This window comes from Vulpes vulpes, chromosome 13 (assembly GCF_048418805.1).
Source record: "Vulpes vulpes isolate BD-2025 chromosome 13, VulVul3, whole genome shotgun sequence".
In the NCBI taxonomy this organism is placed as follows: domain Eukaryota; kingdom Metazoa; phylum Chordata; class Mammalia; order Carnivora; family Canidae; genus Vulpes; species Vulpes vulpes.
The window spans coordinates 130,923,577-130,949,848 of record NC_132792.1 but is presented as its reverse complement, the minus strand read 5'-3'; the positions used below and the strand labels follow the sequence as shown (position 1 = coordinate 130,949,848).

The 26,272-nt window shown below is 46.2% G+C and overlaps 2 protein-coding genes across 3 annotated transcripts in view; one reads left to right on the top strand and one right to left on the bottom strand.

The window, feature by feature from the left end:
- The window catches only part of NME7 (NME/NM23 family member 7), a 259,209-nt gene extending 258,306 nt beyond the window's left edge, over positions 1 to 903 (top strand). For both annotated transcript variants that reach the window (XM_072732953.1, XM_026003344.2), the window contains exon 12: positions 616 to 903. In XM_072732953.1, the coding sequence (XP_072589054.1) occupies positions 616 to 648 (33 nt within the window). In that variant the 3' untranslated portion in view covers positions 649 to 903. The remainder of the gene's footprint in view (positions 1 to 615) is intronic.
- Positions 715 to 25,228, bottom strand: ATP1B1 (ATPase Na+/K+ transporting subunit beta 1). The gene is made up of 6 exons (XM_026003346.2): positions 24,697 to 25,228; positions 20,160 to 20,288; positions 7,857 to 8,012; positions 5,926 to 6,110; positions 3,324 to 3,404; positions 715 to 2,155 (listed from the first exon to the last, which is right to left on the bottom strand). Exons 1-6 carry the CDS (start codon positions 24,791 to 24,793, stop codon positions 1,892 to 1,894), a joined length of 912 nt encoding a protein of 303 aa, XP_025859131.1. The 5' UTR covers positions 24,794 to 25,228; the 3' UTR covers positions 715 to 1,891.
- Between the last annotated feature and the right edge of the window lie 1,044 nt (positions 25,229 to 26,272).

Genomic DNA, 26,272 nt, shown 5'->3' with positions numbered 1-26,272 from the left:
GACCCTGGGCCTCTGGGTCCATGTCTCCGTGAGGGGGGAGGCATTACCAAGGATGAATCCCAGTCTCACAGCAAAGGATCTCTTGGGACAGCCTGCAGGCCGGAAGGCCCTGCTCAAGCTTTGTGACTGGCTTCTATTTCCAGAAATATGAAGCCAGGATTGTAGTTTGGGTATTTCCCACGTAGGTTATGTGATACTAAATTCTCGGCTTGGTTATACCTGGAGAATGTTTTTCAGAAAGCTCATTTTTTGTCTTAGTTCCCACGAAGGCTGATTCTTAAATATGGCTAAATACGCAGAACCTTACTGTATGAACCTCAAACCTAACCTCACTTTTTAACTGAACTTTTTTTTAAACAAACCTAGTGAAGCACTAGCAGGAACCAAACATTAATGTTTTCTGAACTAAGAGACGTCACCACCACAAAATGCTTTTAACCTTCAACTCTGAACTAAAACCTCATTGAGCCTCTGCCTCCAATGAGCCTAGCTGTGGTCTCATTGGGAAAGGTATATCTCATGTCTAGAGTCCAGTCTCAGCTCCTGCCTCTGTTGGGTGGAAAAGACTGAATTTCCTTGTGAACTAATGAACTCAATTCTTGCGTTTGTTTTCAGGTTCAGTATTTCTTCAAGATCTTGGATAACTAGCAGTACAGAAAGCAAAGAAGTCACAAGCTGCAGCATTCAGACGAGAGTGAATCACGCACATGAGGATGTGTTCATTCTTTTATTGTCCATTGTTTTAACCTGACTGAATACAAGATCAACAAGAGCACTGTACTCCTGGCAATTATTATATATGTTAGAACATGGATTTTGCACTGTAGACAACATTTAACACCAGTCTATGGGGTACTGCATTGCTTTTTATAAAGTCCAAAATAAAGATTTATTTTCAAACAAGTGACTTTGGTTTATTTCATACATTACACTTTTTCTTGCAGAAAAAAATAAAATTGTACAACTGCATAAATATAAAATTCTTCCACCATGAAAATGGTTAAAACATTCATAAAGACACAGCACCAGCATGTGATGCCTCCAGAGAAAGGAAAAAAGGAAAGTAAAAAGAAAATGTACAAAGCAAATGAATTAGGCCTGTCACCAGCCCAAGTGACAGGCGATCCAGATCTCATACACAGCTTCAGAACGTACCAGAGGACAAGGGAAGAGATGTCAAGACGGCATTCAATACAAAGCACAACACAACCCATCACCTTTTTGTGTTTTTCTGTAGTGTCACTTAAAATTTAAAGGGCAGTTCCCCCACGACAGCCCACCCCCACCCACAGCCCCAGGAAAAAAAAAAAAAAAAGAAAGTAAAGACCTAACACCACAGGAAAAGACTATGGAGTGTGTTAAAAATGCTCATTGATGGGCCATTATTCTTGAAAGAGCCAAACCAAAAAAAAAAAAAAAAAGTACCATGCCAGTTTTATTCCCATTGAATATTTACACCTTGGACAGCAAACCTTGCTCACATAAAGTAGAAAACAGATACGATAAAACATGGCTTGAAAAATGACCAGAGTTTGTGCACCTATAGTACTGTACACTAAATCAAATACACAAGGCAGCAATACTTAGGGGCCAGAAACACTGCTTACTACGGGTCAGTTATGGAATCATAATTTACAGTAAAAATGGGCACGTCCCAAGGCTCAATTTTTATTTTTCTTTTGTCATTTACAGTAGAATAAATATTTTGTTGCTATTGCTACACTTTAAATTTACATTCTAACCTATTAAATGCAGAAAGCTAGTGTAAAGCATATAGATTAAGTGTAGGTCCCATACGTATGACAGTTTATTCAAGACTAGTAGGTTTTTGTTTTTTGTATCTTTTTTTAACTTTTTTTAAATGGCTAGTGGGAAAGATTTGTGCTTGTGATCAGCTCTTAACTTCAATTTTTACATCAAAGCGTCCCTGAAAACGGTCTTTCTCACTGTAACCAATGTTCTCCCCGTAAGCCTTACACTCGATGCGAATTTCAGTGTCCATGGTGAGGTTGGTGAACTGCACGGCGAGCAGGGGCTGCAGATACTTGGGCTGGAGCAACTTGCCGTAGTAGGGGTAATATTGCAGGGGAAAGCCCGGGTAGCCGCCCAGGCCAAAATACTCCACGTTTCCAACTCTATCCTTGTCTTCGTCTCGCTAAAAATCAGAGGGAAAAGGAGATTTTTTAACAGCTCACAGCCTGAGTCACCCTTCATAGCCTCAAACAAGACCTCAAGCCCACAGAGCGGTCTGGAACCCGCTGCTGCAGGGAGGCCAGCCAACCCCCGACTTGCTCAGAGTCCCCACAGAAGCTGCTGGAGGACCTCGCTGTAGTGTCTGACACAAGAGCAAAGGGTACACCCTTGGTCATCATCCCCAGCAGTCACAAGCAGTGGTCAGAAAAGGAGGCTACTCAGGTCAGCTGGGTGGCTCAGTGGTTGAGCATCTGCTTTTGGCTCAGGTCATGATCCCAGGGTCCTGGGATTGAGCCCTGGATCAGGCTCCCCACAGGGAACCTGCTTCTGCTTCCACGTATATCTATCTGTGCCTCTCTCTGTGTGTCTCTCATAAATAAACATTTAAAAAAAAAAAAAAAGAGACTGTTCTCATTATACAAATAAAGGAACCACAGCAAAGGCCAACCAAGTATTCCTCCAAAGCCAACACCTAGAAAGGGACCTGCCACTGAAAGTGAGAAATCCACTGGTGGTGGCCCAGGGGATGATACTGTGACAGTCTTCCCAAAGGTCTATTTGCCTCTCATTTTCTTGCATCCATTTCCTGGTGCCTGCATAAAATAGTACTGTTTGGAGATTCCCTTTATTTTGCCCTCTCTGTGAATAATCCACTAGGAATTATTTTTAGATCTAAAGGGAAAATGTACTATTACCTTATCTTTCATCATTTATTTTTTTATTTTTACTTTTTTAAAAAAAGCCAAAAACAGTTTTTAACGTGAAATTGTTAAAAAAAAAAAAAAAAAAAAAGTTGGCCTTCAATGTTTTAGCACACTGTGTGGGCTAGAGTTCACCTCTCATCTTATAAACCAATATTCCTGCTAATTAAATTCAGATAATTCAGTTTCTTGTTCTGGTGGAGAAACTGACATATGGTTTTAGCCTTGTTACAGCTTTCTCTTAAGATGTTCAAAACCTGTACAAGCTACAGCTCAATGGAGACTACTGCCTGGAAGCCACGTTTCTCTTTTCCCATATCAAAGTTTTTACCTCTAACTGAAAACAACCACACCCGTACCTGCTTCCCCCCCACCACCCCCCTTCTCCGGCTGTCTTCCCCACCCCCTCAGTAAGAAGCATCTCCTTACCTTGCCAGTGCACTGAACCGGCAGGACGTAAGGACTGTATTTCATCACTGGGTAAGCCTCCAGGGACTCATTCTTGGGAGGCTAAAAATAAGAGCCCACAGTGGTCAGTAAGTTTGTAAATAATTTTCTAAATTGCTGAAAAATGAAGCTAGTTTTATAGCACAAATAAGTGCACATAGGTCACAGAAAATCAACTGAAGTAACAAAACACTAGAGGAAAACTGAATGAATGGCTCCCCTAACCAATCCACGCCGTGACTCTGGGGAAATAGAAATAAATGCCAAGTTCTGTGAGCCTACATGTAAATGGTGATATAGCCCAACACTTCAGGGAACTTGTAGTGGTGACCCCTTTATAATAAGCTTCCTTCTAGGACACTGAAAAATAAAAGCAGACCCAGGATTTATAGTCCTCATCTAATATTCTAGTAATTAGATGGAAAAGCTAGTTTGACATTGCTGTTTTTACAAAACCTGGGCTTTCCTCCATGAATAAATAATGCCATCCTTTTCCCTCAAGCAGGCCTTCTTTAAAGTAGGCTTTTTCCCCCCTCTGGATGTCCAGTAGAGGCTCTCCCAGGTAAGGAGCATTTCCAATTCTGCTAAGGAAGTCCAAAATGTAAAACAGGTAAAGGTAACAAGTGCCCTAAATGAAAGGGTGAGTCCACTGAAGGGACCCAGAGTACATTCTGAAAATTACTGTTGTGGTGAAATATCTAGAGCGTTCCAGAAGAGGATTTGATCCTCTTTCCCCCGGAAGGACAGCTACTCACTTGTGACTCAGATCAGCAAAGCATGTTAGGCTTGACATGAGCTGTAACTCACACAGAGTCTAATCGAAGTCAGATCAAATTTCTCGGTACTGGTAAAGAACTAATATTTTTGATGCTGTTTTAGAATACAAGAAAATGATCATCTAGATCTGACTCTCTTGGAACTTTCTGCCAGCAACAGATTTATCTCCATAAAGATACAGAGAGAAAATGCCTATCGATAAAGAAGTTGCCAGAATCTATCTTCAGAGGGTGAAGAAACAGACACATCGATGAGTTGCTAGAGTAACACAACCTCTGACAAAAATCATTCACAGAACACAACTAGGGGGTGGAATTGAGGGTAAAGTAATGAATTAGTGACACCGGATAACCAAGTGGAGATGAAAGACAAAAAGAGGAAAAAGAAAAGAAAGAGTAGATGAACTCATCGCTCAGCAGGCACCTCTACAGCCGTGGGAAGAGATGGGAATCCCAACAGGCTGTACGGACCACCGGGGGCTGGGGTACGAATATCAATCAATATCTGTGAAGAGGTATCATCAAAAGTGAGGGATTCAGAGAGCAGAGGTTAGGACTCCTCTTCCTTCGGACCACCCACACCAATCCCTTTCATGGCTAAACAGCTGATTTATCTAGGTGGAGAGCTCCCTACAATATGAGTATCAACTCTAAGTGTGACATGGTGGTTCTCACCATCTCTCTTCCCTTAAATCCTAACTTCTGAGGAAAAAAGATTAAAATCCTACAGAGAGATTGTGCCGGTACGTTGTGGGGGAGGTAGGGGGGCCGTCACGATGTCAGCCAGCAAGGCCACCAGCCAGCCAGCACATCCATCCACTTCTGCGTCAGGTGGCAGCAAAGGAGTTCTGATGTATCCCCTTCAGTTAAGTTAGAACTTTTCATCCCTACATCGATTTTCTGTTTTACATAGACTCCTGGGTAACAAGCATTCTGGAAACAAATTTATAGCGTCAGCAAAAAATTAATGATGAACAAAAGAGCCAGATTCCAGAAGTGAGTTAAGTTTGTTCATATAACCCAGCTGACTGTGCAGTCAATTCCTATCGGGACTGGAAACTCCACTCGTAACGGCTATGCCTGCAAGGGCGACCCAGGGAGCCGTGCTGCAGAAGCCTTACTTCAGGGAAAACGACAGCCCTATATCCCACCACCTGGAGGAGAAAATGGAATAGCCAGCTTTAGGAAAGCAGGGGTAACACCAATGCACAATTCCTCTCGTCTCAGCAGACAGCGAGCGACGGCAATCTGCCATCGTTCAGTGACCTCAAGCGATGTTTACCCACACTCTCGGCTGTAATGCTACCTCAAGCCAACCCCACGGTTATCAGAGTTCAACCTAAATGGTGTTCAGCTTCTCGCTATGCAAGGAAGCTGTCATACAGTACAAAACAAACAAATACCTGTTTTTTCAGATTACTGGATAATTTTTGAAAAATACTCTTGTACGCCAAGAGTACCAAAACCACAATGACATTGTACATGCAGTTTTTAAACTGAAAAAATGTCTTTTTCTATTTTTTATTTCCAGAGTTTATGTTATAGAATGATGTCATAGAAGTGGTAAGAACAGAGCCGCCGGATTTACTCCAGAATGTGGCTCTGCCCCCAGAACTTCTCTAACTTTAGAAAAAGAGATAAATGACCTAACTTCCAGGATCTCGAGGTGGATGCAGAAGTTTTCGATGTCGAGGTTGCCACTGAGTATAATTTAAAACTTCTTCACATGCTCTCCTCACACTGATTAGCTACTTTCCCCCAAATGAGAATGGCCTTTTTTGATCCTAGGATTTAAAACCTTGACTTGCCTTAGGTTTGAAGCCCAGAACTCGGTTGAGCTTTATTAGGACACACGGTTTGCCGTCTCTGTAGCCATAAGTCTCATCGTTGATTCCGGAGCAATTGCCCAACCACTCAAGCTTGAACCTGCAGACTTTCCGCTCTCCTCGTTCATTGTTAAATTCTCCTCGTTCTTTGATTTCGCTGGGCATATCTGAAAATGCAGACACCATTTTCACATTGTACCAGTGATTCCCTGAGCACCACCGGGACAGGAGGGGGACCCGTCCCTCGTCCCTGTGCCCCATGCTAAGCCAGTGCTGGTCTGCACTTAGTGCACAGTCTGAATTAAGCAAAGATTTCCAGCAAACCATCTTTGGTCCCCTTACTGACATTAAAAAGGTATTTTACCCAAAGCAGGAGCTGGTCTATGATCCCACACCGGGGCTTCATCATACTTGATGATCGACACATGATGTTTTAGTCTGTGGCAATATTTCTCTTCCCTTAAATAATGGATGACTCAGCTATTTAGGAGGCTGAGGAAACCCGATCGCCTGTCATGAGCAGCCTCATTGACACAGGTCACAGCTGAGCTCATTAGCAAGGACATTACAATTAGAACACAAATTAAAAGGTTCGTCAATAATTTTCAGAACAATAATTTTTGGTACCAATTGCCTGACCATTGCTAGGCCACTGTCTCTGCCACTAATTAGCATGCTCAACAGTAAAGACAGAGTTACTTTCTTCCTTTTCAGACACCGTTCAAGGTTTAAAAATTGTTTGAATTTTTGCCTTTTCAAGCTATGACTTCTTATAAGCATTTGTTCAACTGAAAAAAATTGTATTGTAGTATTCTTGATTCATACCTCCTAACAAAGCCAGAGAAACAATGTAAGAACTAGAGAATTCAAAGTTAATACAAAGCACCCTGCAGGAGATTGAGGCAAATACCATAATTTATACATATTTCTAAGGTCACAAAATAACTATTTTCCCTTCAAATGGTAAAGGGCCTCCATTCAGTCCATCTCCAGGGAAGTGATTCACCCTAACGATCTTCCATACAGGCCTTTTTAATCACTGCAAATATGAAAACCTCACTGACATCCTAATGAGAGACATCTACTGATAATGTTTCTTTCAAATTACTCTTTTCAGAATGACTTGAAATGGCAATTCACCCTATATTATGATCAAGCAAACTGCCACATGAAGAGCTAATATTGGTAACTGCTTGAACAGAGTCCAAAGGACTGGTAGGAACTCAGAGATCTTATTTAAGTAGATCTACAAACATGGCTGGACAGCTCAATCCCCGCAAGGAGGAAGCAAGGTAGCAAGGAGGAAGATGTGCGCCCCCGTCAGTGGCTCAATGAATCCAAGAGCCACCCTTCCTTCACCATTCCTGATCTAAATGCTGAGCTGCCAGAGACATATTTACTATCCATCTCCACCAGTGTCTAGAAGGTTTCCATTTTGATCAGAGATCACCCTTTATCCATATCAGTATAGTTAGAGCTAATAATGCCAAAGAGCCATCCTAATGCAAGAAAAGGCCTTCTACCCTCTTCTACGGGGAGAATGGGGCACGGGGGTGGGGGTTGGCAGAAATCTGGAAATCTAAACAGCTGTGCTTCTCAAAAATCAATGGATGTAAGAGAACCATAACTATAGCTATGGTCTTTGAGTGTGAATGGTGAAAAAGCAAAGATGTCTAGGGATGACTGAAAGTAAGACCCTTTTCAAATGGAGATACTCCTAATACTTGAGGCTACTTTGTTTCTTCCACATCCTAGCCTAAATCATAAAGTCTTTTTGCTTTAAAAAATAAAACAGTCCTCTCAAAATGGCCAGACTTCAATTAATTATTACAATAGCATTTTTCAATCATTAAATAACAGGAATGGGAAATAAGAATTAACCAACCACGAACACTCAAAATGAGTCTACTTACTGCCACAATCTTCAAAAATCATTTCATCCTTCTGGGCTGAATCTTTGTACTTCTCCAGGAACCTGACTATGTTGCGCACATATTCCTCATAGCTCTTGGGATCGTTAGGGCGAAAGGAAATTTCAGTCTTTTGGATCTGAGGAATCTGTGTTAATCCTAAACCGGATAAAAAGAAAAACACAGAAAATCATTAGTGGGAGGGTAGTCAAGCAAGATCATTCAAAGCAGGCTCTCCCCGTACAAACACGCTTCACTAACCCCACCTACTAAAAAGAATGGGTTAAACTCCTGTCTCTCTTGTGAGATCACTTCCCTGGCATTTAGATCAAGCACCTAAGTCAATGATGCTGTCTTACTATCATATATCATTTTATTTGCCCAGCAACACTTCACCATAGGCATTATCTCCATTTTATGAATGAAAACAGTTCCTGCACAGAAAGGTTAAGTGCTTGGCCCAAGGTCACAGAGGAAGTAGTGGAACCAGAATTTCAACCTATGTATGCCTCACTCCAAAGCCTGTTATCTTTCCACTACTTCCACAGGCTCATATTAAAAAAACAAACAAACATGCATAGCTAGCGAGCATTTCATGTAGGTGGCTTTCCTTTCCCTAGCTATGTGTAAGCCTCTGGGCACAGAGGCCTTTTATATTCCTTTTTGTAATGAAATGATGACCATTCTAAACTCTACAACACTCAAGATGATTCAACAGAGATACTTTTTTGGATCTTTAACCAAAACTGGATGAATTGGAATTTATGTAGTTAACCATTCCTGCCTTCCATTCCAAAAGCAAGTCAGGTGCCAGCCAGTATAAAATTCAAAGTATGACCAGCCTGGATTTTCACTGTTTAACCAACATTTTAGATTCTTTAAATTTTCAAAAGCCTCTGCCATCACAAGATTTCAACAGATACTTGACCACCACACGGTACTATATACGGGCGATGGGTGGAGACTAGATCAACTGCTTTCTAGTCCTGGATTGCCAGGTAAGATGCAAGTTGCCTGTTAAATTTAAATTTCAGATAAACCATGAATCAGGTTTTTATAGGGTAAGTCCTGTGTAATATTTAGGACATACCCCATAAAAATTGATTCATGGTTTACCTGATGATCAAATTTAATTTGGTGTCCCGTGTTTTATTTGCTAAATCTAACAATCCTATTCTAGTCCCCACTCCAGACCCACCTTCTTTGCATTGGGCATAGGTGGCTCATCTCCACAGCCCCTCAGAACGCCCCCTCCCCTTCACCTCCACCAAGGGGTGAGTTAAACCTGCAGCCACATGGGCTCCACCCTAGACCTGCAAAAGCAGAACTTCTATTGATGTGACTTGGGAATCTCAAAACTAACAGGCTCAAAGGGATCCCTTTTAAGCACTCTTGGTTTGAGAACCACTGCTCTGGGGAGTCAGAAGCTGAGAGTGGCAACAGTGATGCAGATACAATGACGACCAGGACATAATTAGAGTGATGACAAGAGAACAAGTGACTACTTGGTGGCACCAGCTGTGAGGGGCTGTAGGGGCTGCCCAATGGCAGTTATTTTTTTCTAGTGATCAAGGATGGCTTGGAGTTTCAAAAGTGGCTAAATAATGAGGGAGGCCCAGTTTAGGCAGCTTCATGGGCAAGTTCTTCCATGCCTGCAGTTCCCTAGAAGAAGGGAAAAAATAGGAAGGAAGACAAGGAACGTGACAGTCTAGAAGCAGGCAGAGGGGCTTCCCTAGATAAATGACTTTACAAGTGATACAAAGAATGACCTCAGTAAGGATCATGTGGGACTTAAGGAATCCAAGGGAAAAAAGTTGTCAATGATGATGGAGAGGAATCAAAGAAAGGGGAAGTAATGGGATTTGCTCTTATAAAAATCATCAGTTAAAAATGAATAAGGGTTACTCTAATTAAAAATGTTTTTTAATTTGTTCACAAACCCTAGAAAACTGTTTGTACAACTAAAGCCATTTAAGTATACCCTCAACAATCTTTTTCTACAGTAAGTTAAAAAATTGGCATTGTGATCATTTACAGCACAGAGACAGTAAAATAAAAATGACAGCTACCTGCCAAAAAAAAAAATAAATAAATAAAACAAAGGTGAGTAGAAGTTTCCATTTGGGATTTCATGCTTGAGAAAGTACGGAAAATGGGACTGCCCACTGAAATGAGAAAAGGCCAGAGGGAGGGACATTCCTGGTCTGACTTACAAACTAGACGTTTAAGTCAAGGTAACCCGCCTGGACCTGCGGAAGTGCAGAGGCAGGCCCAGGGCCAGAGCTTTAAGAGAACTTAGCAGGATGGGGGGGATTTCCTTGGATAACCCTGGAGCCAGCAGAGAACGGAGCCTGATGGGCATTCACACCCCGGGGCCCACCAGGAGAGCCTGCACAAGGCAGCCAGAGAAGTCAGAAGCAAATGCCTTCAAAATCTGTCATGCAGGTTTGTTGACACCTCTCAGGTACTTCATGCAACAGGAGCAGGAGAAGAAACAAACTTGTAACATCTCCCTGTGCAGGGCAAAGGGCGTTTCCAGGCTATGGGCAGAGAAGGCAGGAGACAGACTGGGGGGGGGGGGGGGGGGTTGTGTGGAGAGAAGGGTGCCGAGGAGGAGGAGATCCACTGTCAGAGAGCGAGGAGTGCTCTCGCCTCACCATCCCCTGCTGGGGAAGAAGCTGCCCTAGGGGACATCAGCAGGGTAAGTGACAAGCACACCGGCCACAGTCCCTCCTCAGAGCAAGTGACATGGCAAAAAACCAAATACTAAAGTAAGCCCAAGTGAGATTTGGAGAGTCTCACCCAGTGAGTTTAAAAGAAGAAGGTGACCCTAGAAGGTCACGTTAAGAGTAAACATGGTAGGACCTCAATCTTAAGGTGAGTGGCAGGCATCAGCGGTCCTGGTCACACCTTTTCCAGGCCCCTTCTGAAATCTCTTCCCCAGGGACAAGGCAAGGACCAAGGTCCCATCTCCTTGAACTGGGTAACATATTTCTCAGACTCGTCCAGAGGAAAAAGGACAGCAGGGAGAGGAGGTGGCATGATGCAGAGTGTTCTTCACTCCCTTGAGCTACCGAGTCCAAGTTCTCCACTATTAAGAGAGACCAGGTGACGAGGGGAAGACATCATCAGCAACCCTGACACGGTGCGCTGAGCTCTTACTAGGAGAAGGGCACTGCTAGTGAGTGCACCTTTCAGAAGCCTGAGAACTATGGCCAAAACTAGGTTCACGGCCACCCAGAGACAACCTCCAGCGACTCCCATTAGCAAGAACCCCTGTGGTTGTGGTTAAGAACCTAACTTATAGAAATAGTAGACATTCCTATCACACACACAATGGTACCACTGGCCCAGGAAAGTTGTACACAATTGGTTTCACATCTCTCTAGACAGGGCAAAGAAGAAATAATGAAAACCAAGTAATGGAATCACACTAATTTCCACGCAGGAGCCCAAATCCTTCAGTAAGTACGGCTCACAATCTAAGGGCCATGGAATCTGTGTGCTACCATATGGGAGAAAGGAGCTTGAAGATGCCTGAAAATTGTGAGGTGTTCTTCCCAGAGAAGCATCAGAAACTGTAGGACTGAGGAACCAAGAGGTAAAATAGACAGTTAAGCACAAGGTCTTAGAATCCTATGATGTGCCGAGCTGGATTAGACTTTGAGCCTAAGTCACTGCCCTGTCCTTTCCATTTGAAGTGACACAGAGCCTTGGGAAAGGGAGCCCAGATAGGTCAGCCATGGTTTACTATCTGAAGTTTCCCTCTGGAGTCTCTGAAGGACCTTAAAGGTGTAACTACCAGAAGCCTTAGTGACCAACCTTCAAGATACCCAACTTCTGATCTAAAGGTTGCTTCCAGAGAAGCAGCATCCATGGTTTGGGTTTTGGTCATGTTTCAGAATCAGCTCCTCTCTAAGACCTCACCTGTGGAGCAGGTGCATATATACATACAGACCCAGGAGCCACCCACCGTCAAGTCTGGGCAGACTCCTTCATGCACATGTCTGCTCTCCTCTCCCAGGTCTGGGGTCACACTCCACCCCCCACCAGCCCTGCCCCTGATTTTCTTCATCCAGAGCCTTCTGGTCTGAGAAGTTATCTTCCTGAAAACTCTCAGAGATCAAACCCCTTGCCTGTTTTGTTCTGGATCATCTCAATTAGGAGAGTTCTCTGATGAGATCTTCTCCAAACCATTAGGCAAATTCTTCTCTTCAAAAGTAATTTCTCTAAAGCAATTAGATACACACAAAAGGAAAATGAAAGACCCTTGACCTGGTGTCTAAATCATTTACCTTACATTAGCAGACTAATGGGAAAAGACAGAAAGGAATGGGATCAGATTTGGCAACATTATTATTCTGCGTCCGCGCGGGTTCCACAACTAGGACACTCTCCAGGGCTATACACACCCCACCTTGCTGCTGGCATCCTCATTAGCTGTGTTCACACTAGGCTGGATACTTTCGGCTGGTCCCTCTCTACATTGCCCACTCCTTGGAGCCATTAGTCATAACTTCAGACAAGGATGAGCTTTGTTTCCAGCAGTAACTCCCAGAGGCCAAAGATAGCAGAAGGCCCAATCACTGGCTTGTGGTCTCAAATTATATTCCAGGAAACAGAACCTTTTGCCTGGCCAGTGTTCTGAACTTGAACTGACATTCACCATGCTGAGTCCTGTACAGCTTTGCCTTGAGAGGGCCATTTGCTTAAATTACATTTCACTCATTATTTCATGAAGTCACCTAAATGGATTGAAAGAGTAACTTGGATATACGAAATTTTAGTATTTAGTTTTTTAATGAATACGTCATCTTTACATAGGATTTGGAGTTAAACAAAAAAAACACCTCCTTGCAGTTGTTTTTTATACTTGCATTTGCCTTTCCTTGGTCTCCCATCTCCTGAGAAACAAATGAGGAAAACACTGAGTTTCTGGCTTTAGTATGTGTTCATAGCTGGAGGGGGAGCTAGCAAGAGGAAGGGAAGGAAAAAAAAGAAAGGCTGATTTTCACTTAGTAGGTTTATAATTGGAAACAAGGGTGTAGCTCTTCAATCTGCTTGTGAGTTTGAAGTATTTAAACCAGAAGGTGGCCACTGTAACCTTGTAACAGTTACTCCAGTGAATCCCAAAGCACAGCTGCCCCAACGGTCATTTAATACACCCTCTACGTCACCAGACCAAATACTCTAAATAGGTATCATTTTCCATAGAGACCTCCAGGAGGGGATCCACGATGACTACTGAGGGCACAAGGCAAAGAAACACAAATGGAGCCATGCACACAGTACAGACATACCATGGATCTCCTGTACCATCCATGTTGAAAGGGAATTTCCAATTTAAAAAAATTGGGGGCATGATTTTATATATGTTGTAACATCTATGTTACACAGATACACATTTCCCCCCCTTCAAGTGCCACTAAGATATTAAGCGGGTTTTTGTTTTTAATTATTTTACCTCTCCAAGATTAGTATCTATTTATCTAACAAAATATAGGGAGGGCACAGGAAAAAAGGTGCCTCTGTGCTTTCTGGAAAATAGCAGCTGGCCTCACCTTCTGCTGGAGGCTCAGCTTTTGACTGTGACCTGGGATCAGTGAAGTCACAACACCACCCTCCAGATACCATAGAATGTGCTCCCTTTGAAGGATCTTTGAAAGATGCATTGCTGGATTTTCTCTACAGCCTACATGGATGTTCAACAATCCTTGGTGTAGTAGGGAAATCTTTTCTCCTGTCTGTGCTAAATGACACATTTTGGTTGAAGGCCTTGCTCCATTTTTGGAATTATGCTTCATCATCAGACTTTGATCTAGAGTTCTATATTCATTTTCAGGTGAACAGAGACAGCATTATTCGGTTCAGAGGATCTATGTTGGAAGCACAAGTAATTTCATAGGGTCCTATCTTTGACACTTTGTATGGCTCATAATTGTGCTTGTTCCTGATAAAAGATACCACTTTTATAATGGGGAAAAAATAAAAACAACAAAAACATAAACACATAGTCAAACCTACTCTTTTACATTAATTAAGCTTTTTTTTCTGTTCAAGGTCAAATTGAGGAACAAACATATATAACAGATCTGACTTGTCTAGACATAAACCATGTTTGCTACGTGACCGATAACCTGAATGAAATAAGACACCATATCATATATATTTGATAATGTCTATTCATGTACATATGTGGGAAAATATATACTTTTCTGATTGGAAGCCACTAGATAATAGACATACATCCCTATTCTCCATCTGCCAACTTCCCTCTCAGATGGGCCCTCTGGCCATGAGATTGTTAGAAAATTGCAGCTACAGGCATCTGGCAGCCCAGCCCCATCCTATGTCACCACAGCAAATGGAGGCCATGAGCCTGATACTCTTTCCACTAGATCTTCCACAACAGAGTGTGCACAGCAAAAAAGCTCGACGTCAAATTTCAGATTCAGCATTTTCTCCCCATTATCCCTTCATGGAATTTGTTACTGGGTCCTATTTGTCACAGGTCTCTGCTCTGCTCACTTACCTAAAATGAGCACCCAGAGTAAGACTCATTTTTCTGTGACTCCAAGAACATTTTTAAGTTAATCATTAGACTTCTTGTGTCCCCAAGAGCTAACTTATTAGTTTGGTCTTGGTCTTTACAAATGAAGAAATAGCAACATGGGTTGGCGAGCTGTTAGAGCCAAACAGTGAGTCTGGGGCACTCTGAAAAACAAGAACCCATGGAGCTTGCCACTCTAAACCCTTCACCAAACTACAAGTCTGGACAGTAGCTTCTGGAAATCCCAACAGCCACCAATGCTAGCTCATAGAGAGCCACAAAGTCTAGGAATAAGTTGGCAGGATCATCTGAGGGTGGGAAGAGAGAAGGAGGGAGAATGTGAGAGGCAGCCTGGCCTGGGGAGTGCTGAGTATTTACAATGTCAGCTCACACAGTACAAATTAATGGAATCTAATGGAAACAGCAAAGAAAAAAAGAAACCATCCTATGTCACTCTGAAGTAACAATTCCTCCAAAATAGAAGGAGGCCAAATGTTTCCAAGTCTCCCTTTGAAATTTAAGTGAGACTGTGTGGTAGTTTGGGAAAATAAGCAACTAAGACTGATGTAATGATTTCTCAAGAATTTTGCTTAATTACACTGAGATTTTAACTATAAGGCATTGTGCCCTAACGCAAGACAAGGTATTTCCCTTTTACAGTCAAGATGAAATTGAAACTGCTACTGGTGCTGGTCTACGCCCACCCTAACCTCCCTCCTTGAATCTGGTTACCATGGCACCAAGAATATGAATCCTTTTTTTTTTTTTTTTAAGATTTATTTATTTATTTTAGAGAAAGCGAGTAAGCAGGGGAAGGGCAGGGCAGAGAGAGGGAGAGAGACAATCTCAAGTAGCCTCCCTGCTGAGCATGGAGCCCAACTGGGGATTCAACGAAATGACCCTGACATCATGATCTGAGCTGAGACCCACAGTCAGACGCTCAACCGACTGAGGCACCCAGGCACCCCAAGAGCATGAACCTTTTAATAGTTCTTCCAGAACTGTGCCATCTTTACTGCAAAGCAAAACTAAAAGCAACCCAAAACCTAAAGAGGAAGAACTGGAGCCACGTTCATGCCTCCTCACCAGGATGAAGGGGGATGGGAAGCTCCACTGGCCACATTGACTGACAGTGACCTTCGTGTCATTCCACTGTGGCTCAGGGAGTGGGGGCCAGGGGGGTGCAGCCTGGGAGAGGGCACTCCCCCACAACAGCGCTGGGCAGGCAGCAAGGGGTGCGGGCTCCCGCTGGGGACTGGGGCTGGGGAGCGTGGGCACATGTGCCCCCAGTCCTCTCCCAGTGAGGCAGTGTCCTTCTCCATATCCAACGGTGGACAGGATGAGGACAGATGCTGCCAGCTACCGCTGGGGACTTCCTGAAGATGTCCCAGGGAGAAAGGGGTGGCAGGGCTAAGCCAGCCAGTGTGGGTATTTTAAAGGAAGAGACTATGGGACAGACACGGCGTCACTTATATTTAGTTCAAAAAATCTTGGGGTGCCTGGGTAGCTCAGTCAGTTAAATGTCTGCCTTTGCTCAGGTCGTGATCTGGAGTCCTGGGATCGAGCCCCGTGTCACGCTCCCAGCTTAGCAGGGAGTCTGCTTCTCCCTCTCCCCTCCTTCCCCCACTCACGTGTGCACACGCGCACGCACGTGCGCACACACACACCCACACACACTCTCTCTCCTCTCTCAAATAAATCTTTAAAAAAAAATCTTAAACCGTGTTTCCTAATCCAATTTATCCCACTTTCTGTGATAAAGCCAAGATGCTATTCACTCCGTGAAAAATGTTAAGTGTACAAAGCATCCCTGTTCCATCATCCACAGCTCAGTCTAGAGATACTGGACTCAGTACAGGAAAAGAAACGGCTAATACCAGTACGAAGAACCAAAGTGGCTGCTAATAGCTCCCCTTTGTTTAATGCTGTTAGGTTTGCCACCATCAGGTACTATTCACTTTACACACATCTATCATCTCATTAAATCCTCACAGGGGAATATTCCCTGTGAGAGGATGGTGGCAGAGTGAGGTTAAGTAGTGCATGGAATGGTGAAGACTGTGTCCAACTGCACAGTTCCTGCTTTTCATTCTCAGGTCAACTTCACAGTAGACACACATATAACAGCTTGTGAACTCGGGGCTGCTTTCATATTTATGTTAAGCAATTTCCAATGGCCTATCATCGACCACTCTTGACCCAGAAACATAACAATTTATGTTTCAACCTTATATGACAGCTGAAGTGCTGGCCCTGTGCCCTCTGGGCCGAAGTGGGGGTGAGGGGGGAGAAGCTCTGTTCTACTGTCCCAGAGTAATTGGACTCCATTAAGAAGGACCACAGGCCCTGACAGCCACCATCACTCAGGCCCAGGAACTGCACTTATCCTTTTTTTGTTTTGTTTTTTCTTAAATTTCACTTCCATTCTGTAACTTAGTCCTTTCTCTGAGACTTTCATGTTCAGCCTATCAGCTTCTCCAATGTTATAGGCAAACAGACCCAACTGTACGGTATAATTGCCACTGTTTAATTTGGGCACCTCTGCCCATGTTATTAGGAGAGATTTGGGGCACCTGAGTGTCTCAGTCAGTTAAACGTCTGCCTTCAGGTCAGATCATGGTGCCAGGGTCCTGGGACCAAGCCCCAGGGAGTCTGCTTCTCCCTCTCCCTCTGCTCCCCCCTATGCTCATGCTCTCTCTCTAATAAATATATAAAATCTTAAGAAAGAAAGAAAGGAAAGAAAGAAAGAAAGAAAGAAAGAAAGAAAGAAAGAAAGAAAGAAAAGAAAAAGAAAGAAAGAAAGAAAGAAAGAAAGAAAGAAAGAAAGAAAGAAAAGAAAAAGAAAGAAAGAAAGAAAGAAAGAAAGAAAGAAAGAAAGAAAGAAAGAAAGAAAGAGAGAGAGATATCTAGTTACAAGGTGTGCCTAGTGTGCAAAAGGCAAATACCAGCCAGGCCGGGTCTGTCATGCCTCAAATTCAGCTAACAACAGCTTTAATAAGTCTCTCAATCTTGAAATGATGTACCTCGCCTTTCACACTCAGTAGCTTCATTTGACTTAAATTTGCAAATTTCCCTCCTTCACTTTCACAAAAATGGAAACTTGGAGATACAAAGTTGAAGCCGAAGAATCACTGAGACATTCTTCCACGATATGTTCAGTCCGCAGGCCGAAGGAACAGCCTACCCCAAACACAAATTCTTGAGCTCTGCTCTGACAGATACCCAGGAGGGCGCAGCGAGGGTCCCTCCGAGCACCCAGGGACAGTTCCAGGCTGCACTTCTTAGCAGCCAGTGCTCTGCTCACCTGCCCTCCCTGCTCCAAGGCCACCATCATTATCCAATCAAAGTCACATTGTTCCTTGGGAGGACAAGAGCACAGGGGGCTCTGCAAGGTGGTGGATAAGGGGCTGAGGGAAAAATGATATCACAAAGACAAAGAACTCAGGCGGCAGGATGGGGACGAGGGAGAGCTGAGGAGGCACTTTTCCTGTGACTCAGGCCAAAGAACAGGAACGCATATTTCCACAATGAGCCACCAGCATTCCTCTGGAGAAGCGACGGTTTATCAGGTCAGTCCAACTGCTGAGGACACTAAATATAGGTACTGAGAATGTGTCTTTTAGGAAGGGGCTGGAGCGAAGGGGAGGGAGGCCGGGAGAGGGGGTGGGAAGGCTGAGCACCTCCACCAGATCTTCTGGGCAAGGTCACGGGTAAGCCCCCGCTTAAAAGGTCTGGCACTGCAGCCTTCTCTTTGTTTTTTTTTTAGCCTTTTCTCTTTGAAAATGAAATTGCCCTTTCTGCAAAGAACGTGAAGAAAATTTTTACGTTTATTAAAGGCTGACTTCTCACTGTTTATACAGACAAGAAGCACTGTTTTTAATCTAGGAAATCAAATGCTTGACCTTTTGGTCACCTTCGGCTTTGAGAATTATTTTAAAGCAGCATCATGGTTAAAGAACAGCTTTTCAGGGACGCCTGGTGGCTCCGCAGTTGGGCGCCTGCCTTTGGTTCAGGTCTGATCCCAGGATGCGGGTTCGAGTCCCACATCGGACTCCCTGAGAGGAGCCTGCTTCTCCCTCTGCCTGTGTCTCTGTCTTTCTCTCTCAGTCTGTGTCTACCATGAATAAATAAATAAATCTTTAAAAAAAAAAAAAAAAAAGAACAGCTTTTCAGTGGCTAAAAAAAAAAAAATAATAATAAGAGAAAAATAAAGACCTACACAAATGAATTACAACAACTAACATTAAGATACAAAGAGGACACCTTGTGTTTCACTGTCACAGAAGCCAGCGTACCTAAGATCCTAGGTCTCTCTCTGCACACCAGAATTTCTGCTTCAACCTTTTCAGAGACCCACCTCTTTTGGGAAACACGTGCTGAAAACTGTGGATTATTAAGCAGGTTAAAGTTGTTTTATATACTTACATGTTTATTTTCCCACTTCCAAAAATCCTCTAGATCTAACTTTATCTGCCAATATCTAGGGTTTTCTTACAGTGGAGGACTGTCTTGACTTGAGGCTGGTGAACAATGTTTGCCACCTCCATGTTCTGGAAATTTTCTTCTGAGTCTTTCACACCCGAGTGAGGAGGAGGACACAAGAAGTTTGCGACAAGCAGCCACACTTGATTGAGGCTGCTCGGTGCCATGATCAAAGCTGCTCAGTGCCATGAAGATTGTCTCAAGATTGTCACCTAAATACAGCTGTTACTAAACTGTTGCCAGGGAAAGTGGAGAGGGGACACGTCATCGCCACCCCCAGCGGCAGCCTCAAGATCATTTATAATGTAAGAACCCAGAACTTATGCAAACTTTCCTGTCTCTAGGTCCTCCTGACAATGACTTTTAGAAGAGTCAGTGAGCACGATCAGGTCTGTGGTTGCCCGCTGTCTTGTCCTTCCGTCAGCATCAGGTGTTTAGGGCACTGGGCTTTCCCTAGGGTTTAGTGAGTGGGATGGACATGCACAGCTGTGCATGAGGCACAGGTCACTCAACAGTGATAGCCCCTGGATCACAACAGGGCACTCTTCTGGCATTTTTTTCCTTCCATGCTGACCCTTCCCCATTAATCCAAGTTTTCAGAACTAAAGGAGATAGTTAAACTGCAAAATGGGTCTAGAAAACTGATAAAGAAGACTCCTACTAAATAAGCAAGTACAAACATTGAGAAGTGAAGAGAGTATGCTGTTGTTCAAGGTCAATTTAAGTCAGGCGAAGTCAACAGCAGGTGGGAGAAGGCACTCCTTTCCCTTGAGTAATCGGCCATGTCAGAGCTTCTCATCAGCCCTAAAAATAACTTAATCTCTCAAAAAAGAGAGCTGAAGTGGTTTTTCACAGGATTTTTCTGAGTCACAGTCACTTTGAGAAAGTGAAAGATGTGCCTGAGCTGGAAAAGACTTGTAAGGACCCCACTAATCAACCCACTAGGCAGTGAGGTTGAGGCAGCCATGGCCTCATGGGGAGTCACACAGCTGGTAGGCTTGGGGGTTGGGGGGTGTGGGAGGCCAGGGCTCTTCACCGTCACTGCAGAACTGTAATGTTAAGACATCTGCAACCCTCGGAGCTCTGTCTGCAATGTGGGCAGGAGATTTGGCTCTAACAGTAAGCAGTTTGCATTTTTTCCTATTAAACAACACTTGGTTTGATACTGCATTACAAACAATTTTCAGGAAAAATTTTTTTTTTTTTTTTTTTTGGTGAAAAAGTGACACCCATTTTACTCCTGGAAGAATTGAACTTATTCATATTCAAGTTACCTGGTGGGGCCACACGGTCCTGGTATGTGGGCTTGAATTCGCTGATGGTGAGCAGCATCACTTGAATGGTCCCAATGAAGATCCCAGCCAAGCAGCCGTAAAATATCACGTAGAACAGAAGGATCTTAACTACAAGGAGCACAGACAGAAACAGAAGGCTGTGAGAGAGTCACATGCTCAGAAGGAAAGGCTAATCTCGGAGACAAAGGGACTTCCTCACTTGCTTCCCCTCCGACCTGTCTTCAGAGCTTCCTTCTCCAACACGCTCTCCAGAGCATGAACCACACTCCTATACAACAGAGAACAGAGACCACGGCCCTCCAGTATGGTGTGTGTGTGTCGGAGGTACGTAAGGATAAGAGGAACATTTGGCTAGAACTAAGATTATTTACAGGAAATAATTTTATTGCCTAAAATTTCGTGAAGATCACCAACAAAATCTAAGGCCATGTTTGTGTGCTTACGCAACGCATTTCCAATATGACAGTATACTCCCTTTGAGACAGACGTAAGGTTTTTTGCCTTGTTTATCCCCTGATATTTCAATACTACAATCCAAGCCCCAGTGCTCCTCCAAATGTTCGAATGCCTGCAAGTTTTTACACTGGGCCAGAGCAATAAATGCCGAGAAACCCCAGGAAGCTCTTCTGCTCCATGCTGTCACCCTACCTCTGACATGTATTATGGACCAAGCACGCTGTGTTTTCCATCAGGGGCGCCAAACAAAGGAACAAACAAACGGAAATCCTATAGTAAAAATGACAAGTGTATTTTTACTTCATCTTCTGACTGGACCTGGAATACTGATTGGCTTGAGGAGCTGCATTTTCTTTTTCCCACCACCAGAAGGGTAGCAGGACGCAGGTTGAGCTGGCTGCAAAAGCAAAAACCCCAAAAGCTAAATACCACGAAGCCCACGGACGGGAATGAGGCTATCAGTTACTGGTTTACGAGGATTATCTCCCCGATTAGCTGCATAGTAACAGGCTGTACTAGGCATCGGCTGGCGGCCCCGTGCCAGCCAACAACTCCCTGTGAACGCAAGAACAGGAGCAAGTGAACCGGAAGGTTAGCAAGTCTGAAACAGAGGACTGCCCGAAGGAGCCTTAGGTTACTTCTTTAAGAAGCTCCAAATCTCCTGCAGAAAATGCTGGGGTTCTGGGGGTGGGGGGAGTACAGAACAAAAAGATCGTTGAAAGGAAGCAGATTGGTGCACAGTGAAGGGATGGAGGGACAGAGCGGGCGCACAGTGGCAGGAAGTAGCCCGGCTGCCTCTGGCAGGCAATTTAAAAGCCCAGCTTTCCAATCAGCAAATACCCGGTTCAGGGAAATCATGCATGCCGTAGTGCTAGTAAAACCAGCCAGAGGCACGTAGGACCAAAATGCTTAATCATAATCCTTTTTCTCCCCTATCCAAAAAAAGAAGGAAAAAGGCTAGGACACACGCCAAAGATAAGGAAACATGAAAGGCTGCAGAATCTTGAAGCACAGCTGCCCAGCTCAATCACTGCCTCCCAGCAGAGCAAGGGTTAACTGCTGCATTCTGTATCCAAGTAGCAGTGGGCAAATGGTAAGGCTGTGACGTCAAGAGATCTGGAAAATTTTTCCAGCGAATGCTCCTAAGGGGTGCAAGAGTTGGTATCACACAGTCAGAAAGGAACTGTTGTAACCTCTTTTTTTGCGGTCCCCCCCCCCCACCTTGTCTTGGTGTTCTCAGCTTAACCACACTTGGCTCTTCCAACAATTGGAGCATTTTTATATTCATTCCTTGGACTCCAGATACCTAATTCTAATAACTTAAGAAGGTATGTAATTGAGGTGATAATTGAAAATACAAATAGAGCAATGGAAAAATTAGTCCTTTTGCAAGCACACTGATTACGCTGAAGAAGATAGAGCCTTTCCCTTCTGCCTGACACCATACCCTAACAGAAGTAAGGGATTTTTCTCTTTTGCTTCAAGATGTTACTTAGCAAAATCTCCCCAGTTACAGCTGTGAGGTCAACTGGTTAAGAAGAGCATGAACATCTGGCAGGATCTATGCGGCAGACTCACCAACAGTTACCGGGGGCTGCTCAAAAAGAAGAGCTAGACAAACACTACATGCACGGTGCACAGAGGGTAAATTTCAGAGGCATTTTTTTTATTTTTAACTCTTAGGCAATTTTTCTTCCTTTAAAAAAAAATACAAATAATATAGAGGTTTTCCAGTTAGGGGGGAAAAAAAAAGAGTACCCTTCAAAGGGTCACAGGCAAAAGGAAAGACTGGCATCCTAGCCCAGTGGTAAACATAATAAAAACCTACCAATGCCTGTTTTAACTTAATATAAAGGTGGAAACACAGGTGATTTGCACGCTGCCATTTCTCCAGCAGGTGACAGGCAAGGCTCCTGCATCCATCTTGGTGAAAATCTACCTATAAGCAAAACTGAGCCAAGGGCAACCTGCCCTCGTCCCAAGGGCATCCATGTTGGGCCCAGTGCTGGAAAGGTAGCATTTCCTCCATAGGAGATAGCAATTGCGATCACTTCCTCTGCTAAGAGAGGGTCTGTCGATTCCTTATATTGCCAGAGAAGAGGAGACAAATTAGCTCAAAGCAAAAACTGAATTTTTAGACCAGCACCTGTACCTTGGAAAAGAGGACCAAAGATAAGACAAGCACACCAATCCTGATGTCTGCATTCATAAATCAGGGTCCTGGCACCTTGTTGGATGTGGTATTGAGACACCAATATTAATTCACACGCACCCGCTTTCTCTCACATATGGAGAAGGTAGTGCTGTCCCATTCAACGCCAGCTTAAGAAACAAGTCTTCCTATACTGCCTTACCTTCTAAAGCAAATATTATTCCGGAATTGGAATGAGGAAAGAAATCTATTTTATGAGGGGGGAAACACTAGAGGGCAAATTTCACAATATGTCTGGTTTCCAGGCAGCCCCTGGCCCATGGCAAGGCTGGGATCAGACCACCAGGGCTGGAGCCTCCAGTGCATCTGGAGAAGGGGGACCATACTGCGGTGCACCCCCTCCCCCCAGGCCTCACTCAAGTTACCAGGAGTTGCTAAATCGCCCTGGCCAGGGGCCGTCCACCCTACACACACCCCGAGTTCTTCCAGGTTTTCCTTTCCACGTTGAGACAGAGAGCTATCTTAATGCATGAGAAACTATGGCAATAATCCCACTGAAGAACACAGTCTCCCCAGAATAAAATAAAATATAAAACACAAGCTAAAAGCCATCACTTTAAAGACCTACATTTAACATGGCTCTGGAATACCTATCCTTCCCTGTAATACCTTGGAAGTCGGTTTCACCTTGACTAACCTTGAAGTGTGATGCATTATTAACCCTTTAGTTTTCAATCAAGAGAGACCCACTACAGGCTGCATTTTTTTTTTCTTTGCAAAAATCATATATTTTAGCTTCTTCCAATTCAAAATGTCAGCCAAGCACTATTTCCCTGACTCATTCTCCTGTGATGGCCACAGATCCTCCCAATCAGGAGCACTGACTGCATCAGCCCCTAGCCAGGACTCCCTCAATGGCCGCAACGGTGGTGCTAGTGGTATTGACGATGATGATGATGATGATGATGATGATGATGATATTAGAGAAGGAGGGGGCAGTGATGCAGGAGGGGGGAGTTCCCTTCTCTCCTTTCCGCAGTCACGACTCTTACTGATTTGCCTACAACTATGCCCTTCAAAATGACCTTTAAAAAAAATCTCACCCTTCCAGTGAAGGGAGGGGGAAAACAAGGTATCTAATTTTCAATGAGGGGGAAAAAAAAAAAAAACCAGCCAGCCAAGCAACAGGCTGCCCCAAATCCTGTAAAGGTGAGCTGCATCTACCTTTATGCCATTTATTTCTTAGCCTAACCCTTCACTGTAATCAACCCAAGCTAATGAGTCTGCAACTGTGTGTGTAGACATTGAAAAACACCCAGACTTTACCACGTTCCGGGGCCTCCTGGGCCACTTCTCGGTTGTAATGACTCCAAGGGGGGTCACTGGGGAAACTCTGGGCATAGCTAAGAAATACTGCAGTGTGGATGGGCTCTGCTCCCTCCCCCCACCTGCGCCTTTTGAGGTACATACTTAGACTAGGAAGGTCTAGTCTCGCCTGCAACCGATCCTATTACCTCTGTGAGGTCCTCTCGCTGCCTCAAATCTCATTTTTTATAGGACTGGGGGCATGAGTACAGGGAGGAACAAATCTAGTCTCCCAGAGCCTGACCATTCCCGGGAGGGAAGGGCTCCAGCCATGCTCGGACGGACTGCAAATTACCAAGACGGGGGCGGGGGGGCTTGGCAATCTGCAGGACCCCCTGCCCCCTGCCCGGCGTGCTCTCGCGCCCATCCCGGGGGCTCCGCGTTCCGAAGCCGGGGACAAGCCCGCTCCCGACCCCGACCCCGCTCCGCCCAGGGCGGCGCGAGGCTGGCGGAGCGGTCCGCAGAGCCTGCGCAGGGATGCGTCTCCCGGGACAGACGAGGCGCTGGGGGCGGGGGGTGGAGAGCCGCGGCCCCCGTACTTACACCAACTGCCACCGGTCCTGCCCAAAAACTCCTTCTTCTCCGAGTTCCAGATGAATTTCTTCCAGCTGCCCTCCTCCTTGGCTTTTCCGCGGGCCATGGTGGCGGGTCAGCGGCTGCCGCGGGGGCTGCGGGTGGGTGAGTGCGGCGCGCGCCCTCGCGTCCTCCCGGCTGCTGCTCGGCGGCCCGCGCCCCGCTCTCCGCAGGCTGCACCCGCCGCGGCCGCTGCGGCTCTCCGAGTGCCAGACGCGCGCCGGAGGGGCAGAGGCAGGAGCGCGGGGAGGGGAGGGGAGGGGCGGGGAGGGGAGGCGGCGGCGGGGGCGGGGGCGGAGGGCGGAGGGCGGGGGGCGGGGCCGCGCGGCGGGGCGGCTCCGAGCCCCGCACCTATGGGAGGGCGCACGGCCGCTCGCGGGCTCTCCGGTCCGCCACGCGCTCCGCTCGCCCTTGGGGGCTTGGGGGCTCGGCGAAGCCGCAGCTGCCGCTCCGGCTGCCACTGGGGCCGCGCGCTCGGCCCCCGCCTCCCGTGACCTCTGCAAGACAGGCAGGGGCAGGAGAGCCACAGAGAAGGACGGACGAACGGACCGCGGACCAGCCCTCGCGCGCCCGCCGCGAGCCGGGAAATTGGCTGCGAGCGCGCGCCCTACCTTTACTATATACCGCGCCGGGGCGGCCCGGGGCCCCGCCCACCAGCCGCCCGACTGGCCAATCGCGGGCGCGGGGGCGGGGCCTCGGGCCCGAAGGGGCGGGGGCGGGGCGGGGCCTCGGGCCCGAAGGGGCGGGCGCGGGGCCGGCACAAAGGGGCCGCGGCTGCGAGTGGGGCGGGCTGAGAGCGGGGGCGCCGGGGGAGGAGGGGACGGCGCCGCGCGCGCAGGCGGCGCCGCGCAGCCCCCTCCTCGCTCGCGGGTGGACGCGAGCCCTCCTCCTTCCTGGCGAGGTGCGCCGCACCTGCGTCGCCGGGAGCCCCGCGAGACGCCCGGGGACCCCAGTCCCGCTGTCCCGACCCACCCCTCCTGCCCGCCTGCTCTCGCCGCACGCTCCCGGTCTCCCTCCGCCGCAGGTCCACCCCTCGTAGGCCCTGGAAGGGGGGGAAGGTCGCTCGAGGACGCCTGAGAGTCGGGGACTCTGGCTAGCTCCGCCCCGCCTCTCCGCTCCTGCACCTGCCGCCCCCCGCGCGCTCCTCGCCACTGCGGTTGCAGTTCCGGCCGGTGCCTCTCCTTCCAGCCCAGCCCAGCCCAGCCCAGCCCAGCCCGCCAGCCCTGGCTCCCGACTGCCTGCTGCGCTTCTAGTGGGTGGCCCGAGCCGCCTCAAGCCGGACAATCGCCAGACCCACCCAGGGCGGATCCCGGGGTCCGAAGGGACGGGAGGCCGACTGCTTGTCCCCGGTGCGTCTTCCCTCGGAAACCAGTCACGCTTCTTGGCGGGTTCACACCAGTCTGCACCCGGACGACACTATTTGCTCATGACCCAACCACTGCAGACTCTCCTCGGTGCCCAGTAGGTGGCCAGTATTCTCACTGCCGTGCTTTTATGCCTGCCCCCTTGGGAGTACCGGCCACTTCGTTCTGCTGTGAAATCCCTG

What these genes read in the sequence shown, in the direction of transcription:
- ATP1B1 (XM_026003346.2), bottom strand. Translation starts at nt 24,793, where the DNA reads ATGGCCCGCGGAAAAGCCAAGGAGGAGGGCAGCTGGAAGAAATTCATC. An exon ending in TTCTGGGCTTCAAACCTAAG is followed by an intron (nt 3,405 to 5,925) that starts GCAAGTCAAGGT and finishes TCTTATTTTTAG; the next exon opens with CCTCCCAAGAATGAGTCCCT. An exon ending in CGGTTCAGTGCACTGGCAAG is followed by an intron (nt 2,156 to 3,323) that starts GTAAGGAGATGC and finishes TCTGATTTTTAG; the next exon opens with CGAGACGAAGACAAGGATAG.